Source organism: Bubalus bubalis, chromosome 21 (genome assembly GCF_019923935.1).
Source record: "Bubalus bubalis isolate 160015118507 breed Murrah chromosome 21, NDDB_SH_1, whole genome shotgun sequence".
NCBI lineage: Eukaryota > Metazoa > Chordata > Mammalia > Artiodactyla > Bovidae > Bubalus > Bubalus bubalis.
In genome coordinates, this window is record NC_059177.1 from 51,503,511 (window position 1) to 51,523,424 (window position 19,914).

Sequence of the window (19,914 nt, forward strand, 5' to 3'; positions counted from 1 at the left end):
CTCTACTTCTTGGATCCCACAGCCTTCAGGAACTCTCTTCTGATTTGACTTCAAGTGACTTTCTGTCCAGTGCCCTGATTGGGACACCACGCTGGGGTGGCCAGTGTGGAGGCGGTTTGAGAACACAGCTGGGAGGATAATGAACCAAAGGAATAGAGGGGCCACAGGCCAAGAAGGAAATTCTTGTACAGGTCTTGGGAGGAACGATCATGTAGTTGTGAGGTCTGGGGTAATTCTTGGACTCAGTTGTTCCTGTGGGACCCTTGGGGGCTTGGACAGGGCCCCTCGGAAGGTGGCAGCTGGATGGATGGCACTGGTTACACATCAGCCTTGGAGAAGGAAAGAGAGGTAGGCCTCTGTGTGATGTGGTTTCACAGTCCAGGTATTGCCTCAGAGGCTTTTTGGTCAAATTGTATCCTTTTCCCAAGTCAATCCCCAGGTCAGTAGGTGCCCAATATGCTACTGGAGATCAGTGGAGAAATAACTCCAGAAAGAATGAAGGGATGGAGCCAAAGCAAAAACAATACCCAGCTGTGGATGTGACTGGTGATAGAAGCAAGGTCCGATGCTGTAAAGAGCAATATTGCATAGGAACCTGGAATGTCAGGTCCATGAATCAAGGCAAATTGGAAGTGGTCAAACAGGAGATGGCAAGAGTGAATGTCGACATTCTAGGAATCAGCGAACTGAAATGGACTGGAATGGGTGAGTTTAACTCAGATGACCATTATATCTACTACTGTGGGCAGGAATCCCTCAGAAGAAATGGAGTTGCCATCATGGTCAACAAAAGAGTCCAAAATGCAGTACTTGGATGCAATCTCAAAACGACAGAATGATCTCTGTTCGTTTCCAAGGCAAACCATTCAATATCACAGTAATCCAAGTCTATGCCCCAACCAGTAACGCTGAAGAAGCTGAAGTTGAACAGTTCTATGAAGACCTACAAGACCTTTTAGAACTAACACCCCAAAAAGATGTCCTTTTCATTATAGGGGACTGGAATGCAACAGTAGGAAGTCAAGAAACACCTGGAGTAACAGGCAAATTTGGCCTTGGAATACAGAATGAAGCAGGGCAAAGACTAACAGAGTTTTGCCAAGAAAATGCACTGGTCATAGCAAACACCCTCTTCCGACAACACAAGAGAAGACTCTATACATGGACATCACCAGATGGTCAACACCGAAATCAGATTGATTATATTCTTTGCAGCCAAAGATGGAGAAGCTCTATACAGTCAGCAAAAACAAGACCAGGAGCTGACTGTGGCTCAGACCATGAACTCCTTATTGCCAAATTCAGACTTAAATTGAAGAAAGTGGGGAAAACCACTAGACCATTCAGGTATGACCTAAATCAAAGCCCTTATGATTATACAGTGGAAGTGAGAAATAGATTTAAGGGCCTAGATCTGATAGATAGAGTGCCTGATGAACTATGGGATGAGGTTCATGACATTGTACAGGAGACAGGGATCAAGACCATTCGCATGGAAAAGAAATGCAAAAAAGCAAAATGGCTGTCTGGGGAGGCCTTACAAATAGCTGTGAAAAGAGGAGAAGCGAAGGGCAAAGGAGAAAGGAAAAGATATAAATATCTGAATGCAGAGTTGCAAAGAATAGCAAGAAGAGATAAGAAAGCCTTCCTCAGTGATCAATGCAAAGAAATAGAGGAAAACAACAGAATGGGAAAGACTAGGGATCTCTTCAAGAAAATCAGAGATACCAAAGGAACATTTCATGCAAAGATGGGCTCGATAAAGGACAGAAATGGTATGGACCTAACAGAAGCATAAGATATTAAGAAGAGGTAGCAAGAATACACAGAAGAACTGTACAAAAAAGATCTTCACGATCCAGCTAATCACCATGGTGTGATCACTGACCTAGAGCCAGACATCCTGGAATGTGAAGTCAAGTGGGCCTTAGAAAGCATCACTACGAACAAAGCTAGTGGAGGTGATGGAATTCCAGTTGAGCTATTCCAAATCCTGAAAGATGATGCTGTGAAAGTGCTGCACTCAATATGCCAGCAAATTTGGAAAACTCAGCAGTGGCCACAGGACTGGAATAGGTCAGTTTTCATTCCAATCACAAAGAAAGGTAATGCCAAAGAATGCTCAAACTACTGCACAATTGCACTCATCTCACATGCTAGTAAAGTAATGCTCAAAATTCTCCAAGCCAGGCTTCAGCAACATGTGAACCGTGAACTTCCTGATGTTCAAGCTGGTTTTAGAAAAGGCAGAGGAACCAGAGATCAAATTGCCAACATCTGCTGGATCATGGAAAAAGCAAGAGAGTTCCAGAAAAACATCTATTTCTGCTTTATTGACTATGCCAAAGCCTTTGACTGTGTGGATCACAATAAACTGTGGAAAATTCTTCAAGAGATGGGAATACCAGACCACCTGATCTGCCTCTTGAGAAATCTGTATGCAGGTCAGGAAGCAACAGTTAGAACTGGACATGGAACAACAGACTGGTTCCAGATAGGAAAAGGAGTTCGTCAAGGCTGTATAATGTCACCCTGTTTATTTAACTTATATGCAGAGCACATCATGAGAAACGCTGGACTGGAAGAAACACAAGCTGGAATCAAGATTGCCGGGAGAAATATCAATACCCTCAGATATGCAGATGACACCACCCTTATGGCAGAAAGTGAAGAGGAACTCAAAAGCCTCTTGATGAAAGTGAAAGTGGAGAGTGAAAAAGTTGGCTTAAAGCTCAACATTCAGAAAACGAAGATCATGGCATCCGGTCCCATCACTTCATGGGAAATAGATGGGGAAACAGTGGGAACAGTATCAGATTTTATTTTTCTGGGCTTCAAAATCACTACAGATGGTGATCGCAGCCATGAAATTAAAAGACGCTTACTCCTTGGTTATGACCAATCTAGATAGCATATTCAAAAGCAGAGACATTACTTTGCCAACAAAGGTCCGTCTAGTCAAGGCTATGGTTTTTCCTGTGGTCATGTATGGATGTGAGAGTTGGACTGTGAAGAAGGCTGAGCACTGAAGAATTGATGCTTTTGAACTGTGGTGTTGGAGAAGACTCTTAAGAGTCCCATGGACTGCAAGGAGATCCAACCAGTCCATTCTGAAGGAGATCAGCCCTGGGATTTCTTTGGAAGGAATGATGCTAAAGCTGAAACTCCAGTACTTTCGCCGCCTCATGCGAAGGGTTGACTCATTGGAAAAGACCCTAATGCTGGGAGGGATTGGGGGCAGGAGGAGAAGGGGATGCCAGAGGATGAGATGGCTGGATGGCATCACTGACTCGATGGATGTGAGTCTGGGTGAACTCCGGGAGTTGGTGATGGACAGGGAGGCCTGGCGTGCTGCGATTCATGGGGTCGCAAAGAGTCGGACACGACTGAGTGACTGATCTGATCTGATCTGATCTGATATTAGAAAATAACCAGCAATACGCGTGGTTACTGGTGTCTGGCACTCTCCCTGTGCTTTCCTGCCTCTGCATCATTGCATTTCCTAAACCTTAGCACTGAAGTCCCCTTCCCCATCTTTCATGGGGACAGGTGGCTGCTCAGGGACAAGGTCTGATAAAGGAGTCCACCTTGGAAAAGAACTTGGAAGCACCTGGCCCATAAGCGATGCTCCATAACAGCTGTTAATATCAGCGGGGCCAGAAGCTGCCCCCAGAGGCTACCCAGGTCCTTAGACACTGGAGTCAGGCAGGCAGGAGTTTGAATCCTCGGTTTGCCTCTCACCAGCTGTGACTTCCTTGCAAATATTCTGCTCTGGTGGAACTCTCAGCAGTGAGTGAGAGTGAACCCAATTCACATGGCCCCAGACACAACTGAGAAACCCCTGTGGCTCCATTTTCCTGCAGTTCTCTCTGCAGGCTCTTGCTTAGAGAGAGAGAAGCAGGGGGAGAGGGAAAGGAGGGCACAGAGGAGCAGCCTCAGGCGTGCGAGGACCTCTGTGGCCGCAGCAGCTGTGCCCTGAGATGGTCGGACTAGACACTGGGATCTCTGCCCACGCCCCCTCCTAACCCAATAGAGGATCACCAGCCCAGTGATGGGAGCACAGATCCTGGCAGAGGTTGCTGCAAGACTGTTGTCACTACCTCGTCCCCACCCTGGGGCGCCCCCCTTTCCCAGTCCTCCTCTATCTCCCCTCCCAGTCTGGTTGAGCCAGATATCCTTTCCCATCATGCTCTGCACTTAAATCCTAACTGGACAAAGCACAGCCTCATCTGTGTTTATATATGTCCTCATTCCAGCCCAGAGTCCAAGGCCTCCCGTCAAAGAGAGCAAAGTCGTGAAGAGAACGAGCAAGGCCAAGGCTGAGCGCCTTGACTTCCCATCCCTCCCTCTGCCCAACCTGCTGACCAGTGGTGTGAACGTAAAGCTGATTCTCACAAGCTGCCCTTTCTTCTCCTTGTCTGTAAAATGCACAGAAGGCCCTCCTCTCCTCCGTGGAGAAATTTTCCCCCTCTGACCTTGAAGCTGAGGGTCAGAGGGGTCAGTTTCCAGAGAGCCTTCTCCAACTCCTGGGGAAAAGAGCAGCTGCCCACTCCATAGTACCCCTCAACATGCTCTCTAGGAGAAATCCTGCACAGCACAATACATTATCGGGGTCCCCCCAGAAGTCCCACTCTTCAGAAGCCTCCCTCATGGATGCTCACTCACATGGCCAAGGACAAAGGAACCAAGATGTCTCCTGTATCTTCTTTTAGCCTTGGAAACTGAAAACCTTCCAGACATGTGTGACTGGGAATGCTATGTCCATTCTGTGCCCTAGAGTGCAACCATTTAAAACCAATGATGTATAAACTCCACAAATATTTCTCAGTAGTGAAAGTAAATATATTTGTTATATTCAAACAGTGGAATACTAGGTGGTAGTGGTTTAGCCGCTAAGTCGTGTCCAACCCTTTGCGACCCCATAGACTGTAGCCTGCCATGCTCCTCTGTCCATGGGATTTTCCAGGCAGGAATGCTGGAGTGGGTTGCCATTTCCTTCTCCAGGGGATCTTCCCCACCCAGGGATCGGACCTGGGTCTCCTGCTTTGCAGATGGATTCTTTACCAACTGAGCCACCAGGGAAGCCCAGAATACTAAGTCAGCAATAAAAAATTCCCCAGCTATAATTACATACAAAAACATGATGAGTTCTCACAAGCATGTTGCATGAAAAAATTGTGCAAATGAGACTATATATGCTACAATATAATTTTCTATGAATTTCAAATCCTGGTTACACTGACCTAAGTGTTCCAAAGTCAGGGCCATGGTTATGGAGATGGGGAAGCAAGTAGAAGGGGGATAAAGAGATTTCTAGGCACAATGCTATTGTGTTGCTTAGTCACTAAGATGTGTATGGCTCTTTTACAACCGCGTGGACTGTAGCCGGCCAGACTCCTCCGTCCATGGGATTTTCTGGGCACAAATATGAGAGTGGGCTGCTATTTCCTCCTCCAGGGGATCTTCCTGATCCAGGGATCAAACTCACATCTCTTGAATTGACAGGCAGATTTTTTACCACCGAGCTACCAGGGAAGCCTTTCGGTGCATTACACACATGTACTTGTATAGCAAAAACTCCATAAGTTGTGCATTTATTGTTAGTGCACAATTCCTATGTGCATGCAATATGTCAGCTCCCTGGACCTCTTTGACTCCTGTGCTACTCTGACCACTTTGTAAAATCCTTGATTCTCCTGAGCTTACAGCACAGCCCCAACCCTCCCACCTGTTGTACCACCACCCTGGACACCTTGGGTCCTTCTCCACATCAGGCCCTGTACTTGACTCACTGACAAGGCCTGCTGACCTCCCCAGGGGCCAATTACATCTCCCTCCTCCAGGTCTGAGATGAAATACATTCATTTTTTGTTGCTGTAATCAGTGTTCACATATGCATGTTCATGGTCGGGTTCGGGGCATGGAAGGACCTGAGAATAAAGATGCTGTCCTGGATCTCTTAGCCCTGCTGCCTGCCCACCATCCCCTCCTGGAAATAACAACCACTTCTGTACTGTACATTTGTGATCACGCACACACCAAAAAAAACACTTTCACAGACACACATACACACACACACACATAGGAGGGCTCCCTGAAGTAAATATTTGGTCCCACTAAGTGAGAGGAGACAAGTGAAATTAAAGCTTGGAGGAAGCTGTTTTCAGAAGACTTTACTTTCTCAGAATCCAAAAGCCTGAGCCAGGGAGGACACACACAGGATTCTTCCATGGGCTCACAATTTACCCCAAATGGAGTATTGGGCCAATGAGTGGAGCAATTTTCTTAAAGTGTTTCTTAAGCTTCTTACGAAATCGTTTAAATCTTCCAACACTCTGCAACTACGAAGCAGGAAGAACCAGGTTACTTGTGGGAAAGGGAACCAGGGGTAAGATCAGACCCATCTGCACCTATGCACGAGCTCCCAGGCCCACACCAGGAGATTTGGAGCCCCAGCATGCCCTTTCGCAGCAACCTTTGAAGCACAAGGTTGAATCCCTACACCTATAGACAGAAGAGCAAACTGAGGCCCTCAAGTGACAAGGGGCTTACCAGGGTCACAAGCCCATCCCAGCAAAGATGGAAGCGAGCTGGGGCTAAAAGATCATTACTTGGGTCAGTGCCTCTCAAACCATCAGAATCTCCTGGAGACCTTGTGAAAAGACAAATGGCTGCACCCCACCCTAGACGTCTGAGTGGGGCTGAGAATCTGCATCTCTGTCAGTTCCTAGGTGGGAACCCCATTAGAGAACCATCGCTCTAAGAGGCACAGAACCAGTGCTGGAGACCTGGGGCTTGCGGGAGGGAGCAGCCAGGGTAGGAGGGCCCTCCTCTGCCCTGGATGGGGGAGGGGGGTCTTTGGTCCTAAGAATGTTCCACAACCCATCACCCTAGCGGTTCCTGCAGGACAGAAAGGGCCACTCACCTCCTCGCAGGTGATGTTCATTTTGCCTTTCACCGCATCCAGAGTGACTGTCCCTACACATTGCTTCACCAGCTGGAAGGAGAGGCTGGAGGTCAAACTGGAACCCCCAGGCCATAACCTCCCAGGCTCCACCCAGGGACTAAAAATCTCCTTGAAACCCCTTGTTCAGCAGCTTGGGAAGCATTCACCCATGCCCCCAGCCCCCAGGCTCACCCCATTCTCCTTGAAGTCACACTGCTCCGCGGGCTGCTGGCTCGTACTGGGGCATACAGTCTCCTTCACCCTGAAGCTCACAGGCTTCGGGATGTTTGGGTTCTCATCCTGATCCAGGAATAAAATGGGGAGACTGGGCTCGGGCTCATGTTTCCTTCTCTGATCTGTCTCCCTGCCCCCAACCCGGATGGCAGCCTCTCCAGCCCCCTGTGTGTCTGGCCCTGGGCTTGGTGCCAGGAGCACAGGGGAGGGGACAGAGCCCGTGCCCGGCCTCACGGGCACACAGAGAGCAGGAGCGGCCCTCACAGCAGCGCTGATGGCAGCGCCTCCCCTCAGAGGGGCTGAGGGAAGTCAGGGCCGCCTGCAGGGAGGGCCCTTGTCACTGGAGCCTCCAGGCTGACGGAGCTCCCCCTGGCAGAGAGACACCGAGGTGCAGAGGGGACATTAGCAGGGAAGTCACCTCACAGAGCCTGTGACCGCCCCCCCATCCCTGGAGCTCCCAGAAGTCCAGGGAGCCTGAGCCAGGTGTGCAGGGCACCTGTTCCCACAGCAGAGATGCTAAGACAGGAAGCCTGGTGCTGGGAGGGCCCCAGGTCTGGGAAGGTTTCCTGGAAGAGGTGGGAACCCACCTAGAGGGAAAAGTGCTTTCCTGACAAGAGAACCAGCCTGAGTGAAGGGGCGACAGTGTGGCTGAGGGTGTCAGGAGACAGATCCCCTTCCCAGCCCCCTCCCCAACTCACGTCCTCCTTAGGAGGTGGGTCTAGCTCCAGGAGGCGGTAGAGATTAGCTTCTGAGGACCACTCATTGATGCGATTCACAACATGAAGAACAGCCTCCCTGTAGCTGAGGGCCTGGGCGCTGGCCGAGGGCAGCACTAGTCCCAGCAGCGGTAGCCACAGTGACCACCGTCCCAGGGAGAGGCTGGCCCTCTGGGTCTCCATGGTCCCCTGTTTGCCACCTCCCAGACTGCAGGATCTGCTTTTATGCTAAGCCTGGGCCTGATGCAAAGACTCTACCAGGAGTCTTCTTGACCAGCCCCATCCCTGCCCTCCTCCCAGGGCGTGAGGTGGACTTGCCTCAGCCCCTGCTGTTGCCTCATGGGATTTCTGAACAGTGGGCAGGGAAGCCCCTGTGCAAGGTGAAGAAATGGTTTCTCCATCTCCTGACAACTTCTTGGCCTTTCCTGGACCCCACAGGGAGTGTCACAGGCAGTCTTGCTCAAGAGGATTGAGTCCTCCAGAAGATGGAGGGGCCAGGCACTATCTACATCCCCTCTGCCTCCACACCTCAGGATTCAGTGTAAAGGAGTGTATTTGCTATTTAACCTGCTTCATTGACTACCTTAAAGATTTTGACTGTGTGGACCATAACAAACTGTGGAAAATTCTTCAAGAGATGGGAATACCAGACCACCTGACCTGCCTCCTGAGAAACCTGTATGCTGGTCAAAAAGCAACAGTTAGAACTGGACGTAGAACAATGGGCTGATTCCAAATTAGGAAAGGAGTACATCCAGGCTGTATATTGTCACCCTGCTTATATAACTTATATGCAGAGTACAGCATTCAAAACACCAGGCCAGATAAAGCACAAGCTAGAATCAAGATTGTCAGGAGAAATATCAGTAACCTCAGATATGCAAATGACACCACTCTTATGGCAGGAAGCGAAGAGGAACTAAACAGCCCCTTGATGAAAGTGAAGAGAAGAGTGAAAAGCAGGTTTAAAACTCAACATTCAAAAAATTAAGATCATGGTATCTGGTCACATCACTTCATGGCAAATAGATGGGGAAACAATGGAAACATTGACAGACTTTATTTTCTTGGGCTCCAAAATCACTGTGAATGGTGACTATGACCATGAAATTAAAAGACACTTGCTCCTTGGAAGAAAAGCTATGACAAACCTACATAGCATATTTAAAAGCAGAGACGTTACTTTGCCAACAAAGGTCCATCTAGTCAAAGCCATGGTTTTTCCAGTAGTCATGTATGGATGTGAAAGTTGGACCATAAAGAAGGCTGAGCACCAAAGAATTGATGCTTTTGAACTGTGGTGTTGGGGAAGACTCTTGAGAGTCCCTTGGACTGAAAGGAGATCAAACCAGTCAATCCTAAAGGAAATCATCCCTGAATATTCATTGGAAGAACTGATGCTGAAGCTGAAGCTCCAATATTTTGGCCACCTGATGCGAAGAGCTGACTCATTAGAAAAGACATTGATGCTGGGAAAGATTGAAGGCAGGAGGAGAAGGGGACAACGGAGGACAAGATGGCTGGATGGCACCACTGACTCAATAGACATGAGTTTGAGCAAGCTCTGGGAGATAGTGAAGGACAGGGAAGCCCGGCGTCCATGGGGTCGCAAAGAGTAGGACGCAACTGAGTAACTGAACAACAACCCCTCCTCTAGGCACCCAGTAGGCACATAGGTAAAGTTGGATGAGTGGATGGCAGCTCCAATCCCTTCTACAGTGTCACCCATCCAGCTTGTCCTCAAGCAGTCACAAGGTCAGACCATCCTTGTCTCTCCGCAACCCTCAGCCAGTCAGGGGGTCGGCTTCACCTGTCCCCTCTCCTACTCTTCTCTGACTTCCTCACACTAAAGATGTCAGCAGTTGTGGCCTGTTGCTACACTCAACCTCTTTATCTTCACAGGTGCTGGGGAAACACTCTGTCTACCTGAATATGCTCTCTGCCCATCTCCCCTGTCCCTGCCCTCCTGGGTCCCTTCCTCCTCCCTGGGGGCTCCTGCTGAGTCTCCTCCAAGGACTGTCCTCTTAGGAGGCAGGGCTGGCTCAGGAGCATCCAGACTGCTCCTCCTCCCCATCATCACACGTTTCTGGGGACCGCACTTCTCAAGACAACAGTGCCCATCACACACATACTGGACTGTGCCTCTGGGTTCAAGACTCCCATGAACACCCTGGTGGTCCGCACTGGGCTGTTGGCTGGGTGCTGCCACAGGAGCCCTGAGCTGGAAGCCTGGGAGTCCCACCTGCTCCTTCTTCCTCCTAAGGACACTCCCCTGACCTCCCGTCACCCCTGCCCTGGGCCTACTCCCATTTCCTTTCCTCTCAGTGACGCCACAACCTCCAGACTCCATGTTTCCTGATTTTCAGGCTCTCCCCAGACCACTGTCCACCCTTCACACCATTTCTAGATGCCAAGGCAGAGTGCTGATTTGACCACTTCACCCTCCGCCTTCAGAGCACACAGATCCCCACCTGACAGCAGGGTCTGGATCTCCCGGAGCTCCTCAGTGTCCACACCCCGGCCCTGCGGGGCAGGTCTCAAGCTGCCTTGACCACTCCAACCACAAGCCATCTCGGAGCCTCCTGCTTGGCCCCCATCTCTGCAGCTGGTGCCTCTGCTTGCCCTGACATGCCACCTTGCAAAATTTTCCCTGACCTTAACCAAAAGTGGTACCTCCTCCTCTTGACTCCCAAAGCCTTCAGGACATCCCTTCTTCTGTTTTGCTTTTTTAGTAAAATGTGCTTTTTATGTAGTTAGTTAGTTCTGGCTGTACCGTGTCTTCGTTGCTGCCCACCAGCTAGTCTGGTTGCATAGAGCAAGGGCTGCTCTCTAGTTGCGGTGCACAGGCTTCTCGTTGCGGTGGCTTCTCTTGTTGCGGAGCACAGGCTCTAGAGTGTGAGGTCTCAGTAGCTGTGGCCCAAGGGCTTAGTTGCCTGGTGTGGGATCTTCCTGGACCAGGGATCCAACCCACATCCCCTGCATTGGCAGGCAGATTCTTACCCACAGGACCACCAGGGAAGTCCAGGACATCCCTTCTGATTTGACCTCCAGGACTCCCTGCCCAGTGCTCTGGTTGAACGCCAGGTGGGGAGGAAAAGAGAGCACAGCTGGGGGAAATACTATGCCCAAGGGACCGAGGAGTGCTGAAGCCAAGAACACTCCAATCCATCAATGCCAGGGAAGCACCATGTGCCCCTGAGGCCCGGGGAGGTTGTGGACTCAGTTGCCCTGTGGGACCCTTGGAGCCTTGGCCAGGGCACCTTGGAAGGTGGCAGCCTGGATGGGAGATGCTGGTTGACCACTCAGCCTTGGAGAAGAAAAGAGAAGTGAGTTTTGTGCAAACTCATTACACTGCCCAGATATTGCCCCAGTGGCCTCTTGGTCAAGCTGTATCTTTTCCCTGAGTCAAATAATTAGCAACACACATGGTTACTGGGTGTTTGGTAACCTGGAAACCTCCCTGTGCTTTCCTGGTGGTGGTGGTCTATTCACTAAGTCATGTTCGACTCTTTGCAACCCCATGAACTGTAGCCCGCCAGGCTCCTTTGTCCATGGGATTTCTCAGCAAGAATACTGGAGTGGGTTGCCATGTCCTCCTCTAGGGGATCATCTCAACCCAGGGATTGAACCTGCGGCTCCTGGGTCTCTGGCATTGCAGGGAGATTCTTCACTGCTGAGTTACCAGGGAAGGCCTCCCCTGTGCTTTCCTGCCTCTGCACGATTGCCTGGGACCAGTTCTGTCTCCTTCTCATGGGTCGAGATGGAAAAATTGTTAGCATCATTTCGTTTCTGCTATCAGTGGTCACATATGCATATTGAGGGCCTGGTCCATAGGGACCAGGTCATATGGTCAACACTGATGTAAAACTGAATGGACAGGACAGGCCTGAGGCTGGGGACCTCAGGCAGAGGTGTGACGCTTCTGGGAGTGGGCCACCCATGGAGTAAGAAAGAGGAGGTGTTTTTCCATCATGTCCCCCCAGTGGTTGGTTGAAGCTACTCCTTTGGTGCAAGCTCCCCAGTGCTTCCAATCTGCCCCAGAGCAAAGGTCAACTAGAGAGTGGGGAGTGGGCAGGACATGGGCAGTGTCTGAAACACACAGGCAAGTAGACATGTGACCTGTGTGTCACTTTGTCTCTTACACCCTCATGCAGAGCTCTTCACCCTGATGGACAAGATACTTGTATTTAATGGTGCAAATTTTGTACCATTCATGACCCAGATAATCACGATGGTGTGATCACTCACCTAGAGCCAGACATCCTGGAACATGCAGTCAAGTGGGCCTTAGGAAGCATCACTACGAACAAAGCTAGTGGAGGTGATGGAATTCCAGTTGAGCTATTTCAAATCCTGAAAGATGATGCTGTGAAAGTGCTGCACTCAATATGCCAGCAAATTTGGAAAACTCAGCAGTGGCCACAGGACTGGAAAAGGTCAGTTTTCATTCCAATCCCAAAGAAAGGCAATGCCAAAGAATGCTTAAACTACCACACAATTGCACTCATCTCACACACCAGCAAAGTAATGCTCAAAATTCTCCAAGCCATGCTTCAGCAATATATGAACTGTGAACTTCCCGATGTTCAGGCTGCTTTTAGAAAAGGCAGAGGAACGAGAGATCCAATTGCCAACATCCACTGGATCATCAAAAAAGCAAGAGAGTTCCAGAAAACCATCTATTTCTGCTTTATTGACTATGCCAAAGCCTTTGACTGTGTGGATCACAATAAACTGTGGAAAATTCTGAAGGAGATGGGAATACCAGACCACCTGACCTGCCTCTTGAGAAATCTGTATGCAGGTCAAGAAGCAACAGTTAGAACTGAACATGGAACAATAGACTGGTTCCAAATAGGAAAAGGAGTGCGTCAAGGCTGTATATTGTCACCCTGTTTATTTAACGTATATGCAGAGTACATTATGAGAAACGCTGGGCTGGATAAAGCACAAGCTGGAATCAAGATTGCTGAGAGAAATATCAATACCCTCAGATATGCAGATGACACCACCCTTATGGCAGAAAGTGAAGAAGAGCTAAAGAGCCTCTTGATGAAAGTGAAAGAGGAGAGTGAAAAAGTTGGCTTACAGATCAACATTCAGAAAACTAAGACCGTGGCATCTGGTCCCATCACTTCATGGGAAATAGATGGGAAAACAGTGGAAACAGTGGCTGACTTTATTTTGGGGGGCTCCAAAATCGCTGCAGATGGTGACTGCAGCCATGAAATTAAAAGATGCTTACTCCTTGGAAGGAAAGTTATGACCAACCTAGACAGCATATTAAAAAGCAGAGATATTACTTTGCCAACAAAGGTCTGTCTAGTCAAGGCTGTGCTTTTTCCAGTAGTCATGTATGGATGTGAGAGTTGGACTATAAAGAAAGCTGAGCGCAGAAGAATTGATGCTTTTGAATTGCAGTGTTGGAGAAGATTCTTGAGAGTCCCTTGGACTAGAAGGAAATCCAACCAGTCCATCCTAAGGGAGATCAATCCTGGGTGTTCATTGGAAGGACTGATGTTGAAGCTGAAACTCCAATACTTTGGCCACCTGATGCGAGGAGCTGATTCACTGGAAAAGACCCTGATGCTGGGAAAAATAGAGGGCAGGAGGAGAAGGAGACGACAGAGGATGAGATGGTTGGATGGCATCACCGACTCAATGGACATGGGTTTGGGTGGACTCCAGGAGTGGGTGATGGACAGGGAGGCCTGGCACATGGGATCACAAAGAGTCGGACATGACTGAGCAACTGAACGGAACTGAACTGATCCCTAAACACAAGCCCGCCGCTTCAGTCTGGGACCCAGCTGAAGAAATAGTAATGTGTCTCAGTGCCACAGGAAAAGCCAGGAGGGATGGGCTATTTCAAAATTAAGATTGTTGAGGGCAAGAGGTACGTCCTGGGCATTGCACCTGCAGGCTCAGCCCTGAGACTGAACTTCATCTCTGTGAGTGTTTAGCAAGGTGATGCGCCTGGCCCCTCGTGGACTGTCAGCTCCACGTGAGCAGGAGCAGCAGCCCCACCAGCTCTGCACCCACGGCAGGTCTCCTTACATCCTACTGGGTGTTGGAGGAGGAGGGCAGGGGCAGGTGAAGGGCTCGGGAGGGGCCCAAGGGTGGAGACGCAGTTCTGGAGCTCCTGGGGCTGCTGCCTGCCCCGTGCCCTCCTGGAAGGAACAGGGGCCTCAGGCTTCTCTGTGTTCACAGGAGTGATCTCACACACACACACACACATACATACACACAGGAGTGATCACACACATACACATACAGGGGTGATCACACAAACACATACACACACACAGACAAACACACACACACACACACACACACACACCCCCAACTCAGAGGGCCTCCCAGAGTAAACAACTCAGTCATGATAAGTGGGAGAAGGGGAGACAATTGAAACTGAGGCCTGGAGGAAGTTGTTCTCACAAGAATTTATTTCTCAGAGTCCAGAAGTCTTCCCCAGGGCCAGCAGACCCTTAGGACTCTTTCCTCGGCCCACAATTCACCCAATTATTCTGATTATTGGGACAATAAATCGGCCATACTTCTTCCAAGCACGTACTATCTTCCTACCCAGCCTTCGAAGTCCCCCGACACTCTGGGGCTGTGCAACGAGAAGAAACAGGTTATCTGTGGAGGGAGGGACCCAGGGTAAGACCAGAACCCTCCCCACTTGGACATCCCCACGAACTGGGCGATTTCAGGAGGTTTTATGGCCCAGGCACCCTCTGGCTGCAACTGTTGGAGCCTCTGGCTGAATCTCCACACCACTGACCTATGAGGAAACGGAGGCCCACAGATGACATAGGGCTTTCTGGGGTCACAAGCCCCAGGGGCGGAAAGCTCATGACTTGAGTCAGTGCCGCTCAAACTTCAGCACAGTCAGAATCCCCTGGAGGCCTTGTGAAAATACAAATGGCTGGACCTCACCCCAGAGTCGGATTCGGTTGGTTTGAGTGGTGCTGAGAATCTGCCTTCCTGTCAGTTCCCGGGTGGGGACCCCAGGAGAGAACCCCTGCTCTAAGGGATGCAGAGCCAGGGCTAGAGACCTGGGGCTCAGGGGAAGGAGAGGCCCGGGTAGGAGGGCCTTTCTCTGCCCTGGATGAGGCAGTGGGTCATTGGTCCAAAGAACGTTTGACACACTACCCCCCAGAAGCCTCGCAACCCAGGAAGGGTCACTCACCACAGCACAGGTGATGTCGAAGTTACTCCCGACCTGGTCCAGGGTGACTGTCCCCACACACTCTTTCAGCAGCTGGGAGGGGAGGCTCCAGGTCAAACTGGAAACCCTGGGTCATAACCTCCCAGCCTCACCTCACCTCACCCACCAGGGGCTGGAAACCTTCCCTGAAATTCCCTGTTCAGCTCGCGCTGAGAAGCATTGATCCCAGCCCTCAGTCTCAGCCCCCAGGCTCACCCCATTCTCCTTGAAGTCACACTGCTCTGCGGGCTGCTGGCTCGTCCTGGGGCACACGGTCTCCTTCACCCTGAAGCTCACAGGCTTCGGGATGTTTGGATTCTCATCCTGATCCAGGAATAAAATGGGGAGACTGGGCTCGGGCTCATGTTTCCTTCTCTGATCTGTCTCCCTGTCCCCAACCCGGATGGCAGCCTCTCCAGCCCCCTGTGTGTCCGGCCCTGGGCTTGGTGCTGGGAGCACAGGGGAGGGGACAGAGCCCGTGCCCGGCCTCACGGGCACACAGAGAGCAGGAGCGGCCCTCACAGCAGCGCTGATGGCAGCGCCTCCCCTCAGAGGGGCTGAGGGAAGTCAGGGCCGCCTGCAGGGAGGGCCCTTGTCACTGGAGCCTCCAGGCTGACAGAGGCCTCCCTGGCAGGGAGACACCGAGGTGCAGAGAGGACATTAGCAGGGAAGTCACCTCACAGAGCCTGTGACCCCCCCATCCCTGGAGCTCCCAGAAGTCCAAGGAGCCTGAGCCAGGTGTGCAGGGCGCCTGTTCCCACAGCAGAGATGCTAAGACAGGAAGCCTGGTGCTGGGAGATGACCCAGGTCTGGGAAGGTTTCCTGGAAGAGGTGGGAACCCACATAGTGGGAAAAGTGCCTTCCTGACAGGAGGACCAGCCTGAGCGAAGGGGCGACAGTGTGGCCGAGGATGTCAGGAGACAGATCCCCTTCCCAGCCCCCTCCCCAACTCACGTCCTCCTTGGGAGGTGGGTCTAGCTCCAGGAGGCGATAGAGATTAGCTTCTGAGGACTTCTCATTGAGCTGATCCACAGCACGAAGCACGGCCTCCCTGTAGCTGAGGGCCTGGGCGCTGGCTGAGGGCAGCACCAGTCCCAGCAGCAGTAGCCACAGCGACCAGCGCCCCAGGGAGAGGCTGGCCCTCTGGGTCTCCATGGTCCCCAGTCTGCCTCCTCCCAACCTGAGGGATCCTCCTTTATGCCCACTCTGGGCCCTGATGCAAAGGTTCAACCGGGAGCCTTCCTGACCCACCCCATCCCTGCCCTCCTCCCAGGGTGTGAGCTGGACTTGCCTCAGCTCCTGCTGTTGCCTCATGGGACTGCAGGGCAGTGAGTGAATTTTGTCTCCTGTGCACGGTGAAGAAATGGTTTCTCCATCTCCTACAATACCTTGACCTCCCCTAGACCCCATGGGAAATGTCACAGGCAGGCTTGCTCAAGAAGTTTGTCTCCTCAGGAGACGCAGGGACCAACACTCTCTACAACCCCTCTGTCTCCACACTCTGGTCTCGTCAGGATTCAGGGTAAAGGAGTGTATTCACCTTTCCATTTCCAGCTCTAGGCACTGCCTGGCACCCAGGAGACAATCACTTAACACTTGAAGAATGGATAACAGTACCAACCCCTTCTAGAAGTACCCCTTCTACTTACATTTCTAGCCCGTCCCTAGGCAGACATCCATCCCACACTATTCAGTCCTCTGGAACCAGCCCTCAGCCAGTCAGGGGTTTGGCTCCATTTATCCCCTCTCCTGGGTTGTTCTCCACCTCGCTTGTCACTCTAAAAATGTCCCATCCCAAGTCCTTAGCAGATATGGCCTGTGTCCCTGTTACCTCCCATCCCAGTCTGAAGAAGAGTCATGTAGGTCACTGACTACACTTTTTTGCCCTCTCTCATGCTCAAAACCCCTGCAGGCTTGCTTATCCTTCCTTACTAGATCCAAAAGTCACACTCAAGCTTTGTCTTTATCTATACAGACTCTGGGCATCGCTCTGTCCTCCTGAAATTCCCCCTTAGCCGATTCTCCCTAGTTTTGTTCTCCTGGGTCCCCTCCTCCTCCCTGGGGGCTCCTGCTGACTCTCCTCCAAGGACTCTCCTCTTGGGAGGCAGGGCTGGCTCAGGTGCATGCAGGCTGCTTCTCCCCCGCCCCCCGCCCCATCCTCGCAGTTCCTGGGGACGGCCCTTCTGAAGACACCAGTTCTCCTGAACCCGCATCACTGCTCTGTATCTCTGAGTTCAAGACACCTATGAACACCCCCAGTTGTCCACATGGGACAGTTTGGTTGTACCTCAGAAAGTGATGACCCAGATTGATGGCACTGGCTGTGAAACAGAGCTTTTGTCTTTACTCTTTCCCTGCATCAATTTCTTTCCCAATGATGCTTGCCCCCCTACTGTGTCTTCTGTCTGTCTTTTAGCTATGGAAAACTTTAGTCAAAGGATAAATTTAATCTGAGAAGTGAGAAATCCTGAAACAAAGGAAAAACAGTCAAAGAAGACTAAATAATGTAGTCATTAAGCATAGTCAAGGACCTTTAGGACCCAAGGGCTATAGATAATATTCTGAGTGTATCCTGTGAGCTGTCTTCAGATCAGATCAGTCGCTCAGTTGTGTCCGACTCTTTGCGACCCCATGAATTGCAGCACGCCAGGCCTCCCTGTCCATCACCAACTCCCGGAGTTCACCCAGACTCACGTCCATCGAGTCAGTGATGCCATCCAGCCATCTCATCCTCTGTTGTCCCCTTCTCCTCCTGCCCCCAATCCCTCCCAGCATCAGGGTCTTTTCCAATGAGTCAACTCTTTGCATGAGGTGGCCAAAGTACTGGAGTTTCAGCTTTAGCATCATTCCTTCCAAAGAAATCCCAGGGCTGATCTCCTTCAGAATGGACTGGTTGGATCTCCTTGCAGTCCAAGGGACTCTCAAGAGTCTTCTCCAACACCACAGTTCAAAAGCATCAATTCTTCGGCGCTCAGCCTTCTTCACAGTCCAACTCTCACATCCATGCATGACCACAGGAAAAACCATAGCCTTGACTAGACGGACCTTTGTTGGCAAAGTAATGTCTCTGCTTTTGAATATGCTATCTAGGTTGGTCATAACTTTCCTTCCAAGGAGTAAGCGTCTTTTAATTTCATGGCTGCAGTCGCCATCTGTAGTGATTTTGGAGCCCAGAAAAATAATGTCTGAAACTGTTTCCACTGTTTCCCCATCTATTTCCCATGAAATGGTGGGACCGGATGCCATGATCTTCATTTTCTGAATGTTGAGCTTTAAGCCAACTTTTTCATTCTCCACTTTCACTTTCATCAAGAGGCTTTTGAGTTCCTCTTCACTTTCTGCCATAAGGATGGTGTCATCTGCATATCTGAGGTTATTGATATTTCTCCCGGCAATCTTGATTCCAGCTTGTGTTTCTTCCAGTCCAGCGTTTCTCATGATGTACTCTGCATATAAGTTAAATAAACAGGGTGACAATAAACAGCCTTGACAAACTCCTTTTCCTATCTGGAACCAGTCTGTTGTTCCATGTCCAGTTCTAACTGTTGCTTCCTGACCTGCATACAAATTTCTCAAGAGGCAGATCAGGTGGTCTGGTATTCCCATCTCTTGAAGAATTTTCCAAACCCCAGGTGGAGAAGTTAACTATGTGCTGACCAGATTGTTCTCAGGACATGAGCTGCCACAGTTCCAAGAACCGACTGCAAAGAAACGGGAACAAATGGACTCTGGAACTGAAGATTAACTGTACCTAAAACAATCAAGATGATGCTGGTCAGACCACTGATGACCAATTTGAAGATGACTGTTAGAGATGACTGTGCTGTTTCTGCATGTAGCCCCCCTCCCCTGACTCTATTAATGCTCTCACCAACCCCCAACCCCCTGCTTGTCTGGGCAGGTGGATGGGGGAAAGTCAGCCTTTGAACAGATGCCTGCCGCCCTCCTCCCACAGTTGCTGGCACCTGAAATAAACCAAACTTTCCTTTCCACCAACCTGGCCTGCTTATTGGCTTTTGAGCAGTGAGCAGCTGGAACCCACACACACATTCCTTTCAGTAACAGCTGCATATCAGCCTTAGTAAAGGAAGGAGAGAAATCACCGTAACAACTCGTATATGAACAATCTTCACGTCTGTTATTTTGTGAACCACTCAGAAAGATCACCAGAGGTATTCAAACTACAATCCAAGAAAACCTATCAGATTGTCACTGTCTGCTCTGACTCCATTGGAAGAGGCTTTAAGCCCAACACCTACAAATCTGGAATTATAATCAGCTCCAACTGCTGCTGTTGTTCAGTCGCTAAATTGTGTCTGACCCTTTGCAACTCCATGGACTGAAGTATGCCAGGCTCCTCTGTCCTCCACTATCTCCCAGAGTTTGCTCAAATTCATGTCCATTGAGTAGGTGATGCTATCTAGTCATCTCATCCTCTGCCTTCTCCTTTTGTCTTTAATCTTTTTTTCCCTGCATCAGGTTCTTTCCCAATGAATCAGCTCTTCACTGATCCAACGCTGACTTTTGCTTTAAAAATTTTTTTGTTGTTTTGATTGTTTCCATAGAAATGCCTCTAGTTGAATACCTGATTGCTTGTACTCTTTAGGCCTATTTGGTGAAGCCACTTGCATCACTACCTCCTAAAATGAGACACAACCTTTTACCTAAACTGGTCTTTTCTCCAGACTAAGAGACTGGTTCAGTGAGATATGGAGAAATTTACCCTCTCTGGACAGACTCAAACCTGTTTCACAGGATGGCCCCAAATATAGGTCAGTGATCTTGAAGACCCCGGGAATTTGTTC

General features: G+C 50.2%; 2 protein-coding genes across 3 annotated transcripts; both read right to left on the reverse strand.

Annotated features, from left to right (window-relative positions):
• Positions 1–6,171: 6,171 nt before the first annotated feature.
• On the reverse strand, positions 6,172–8,180 carry LOC102414941 (cathelicidin-6). The gene is made up of 4 exons (XM_025271956.2): positions 7,879–8,180; positions 7,139–7,246; positions 6,926–6,997; positions 6,172–6,341 (listed from the first exon to the last, which is right to left on the reverse strand). The coding sequence occupies exons 1-4, from the start codon at positions 8,077–8,079 to the stop codon at positions 6,243–6,245; spliced, it is 480 nt and encodes a 159-aa protein (XP_025127741.2). The 5' UTR covers positions 8,080–8,180; the 3' UTR covers positions 6,172–6,242.
• A 6,140-nt stretch (positions 8,181–14,320) lies between these two features.
• LOC102402381 (cathelicidin-5) lies at positions 14,321–16,307 on the reverse strand. Of its 2 annotated transcripts, none has more exons than XM_025271951.3 (4): positions 16,064–16,307; positions 15,326–15,433; positions 15,092–15,163; positions 14,321–14,512 (listed from the first exon to the last, which is right to left on the reverse strand). In XM_025271951.3, the coding sequence occupies exons 1-4, from the start codon at positions 16,262–16,264 to the stop codon at positions 14,411–14,413; spliced, it is 483 nt and encodes a 160-aa protein (XP_025127736.3). In that variant the 5' UTR covers positions 16,265–16,307; the 3' UTR covers positions 14,321–14,410. The 2 variants fall into 2 exon arrangements, with proteins under 2 accessions (XP_025127736.3, XP_044789555.2); XM_044933620.2 differs by lacking the exon at positions 14,321–14,512 and adding an exon at positions 14,560–14,683.
• Positions 16,308–19,914: the final 3,607 nt, after the last annotated feature.

Excerpts from the sequence above, each read along its gene's own strand:
- LOC102402381 (XM_025271951.3), bottom strand. The coding sequence starts at position 16,264 with ATGGAGACCCAGAGGGCCAGCCTCTCCCTGGGGCGCTGGTCGCTGTGG. Across the intron at positions 15,434-16,063 it reads ACCCACCTCCCAAGGAGGAC|GATGAGAATCCAAACATCCC; the intron begins GTGAGTTGGGGA and ends TTCCTGGATCAG. Across the intron at positions 14,513-15,091 it reads TCGACATCACCTGTGCTGTG|CCCCAGAGTGTCGGGGGACT; the intron begins GTGAGTGACCCT and ends CTCGTTGCACAG.
- LOC102414941 (XM_025271956.2), bottom strand. The coding sequence starts at position 8,079 with ATGGAGACCCAGAGGGCCAGCCTCTCCCTGGGACGGTGGTCACTGTGG. Across the intron at positions 7,247-7,878 it reads ACCCACCTCCTAAGGAGGAC|GATGAGAACCCAAACATCCC; the intron begins GTGAGTTGGGGA and ends TTCCTGGATCAG. Across the intron at positions 6,998-7,138 it reads GTGACTTCAAGGAGAATGGG|CTGGTGAAGCAATGTGTAGG; the intron begins GTGAGCCTGGGG and ends CTCTCCTTCCAG.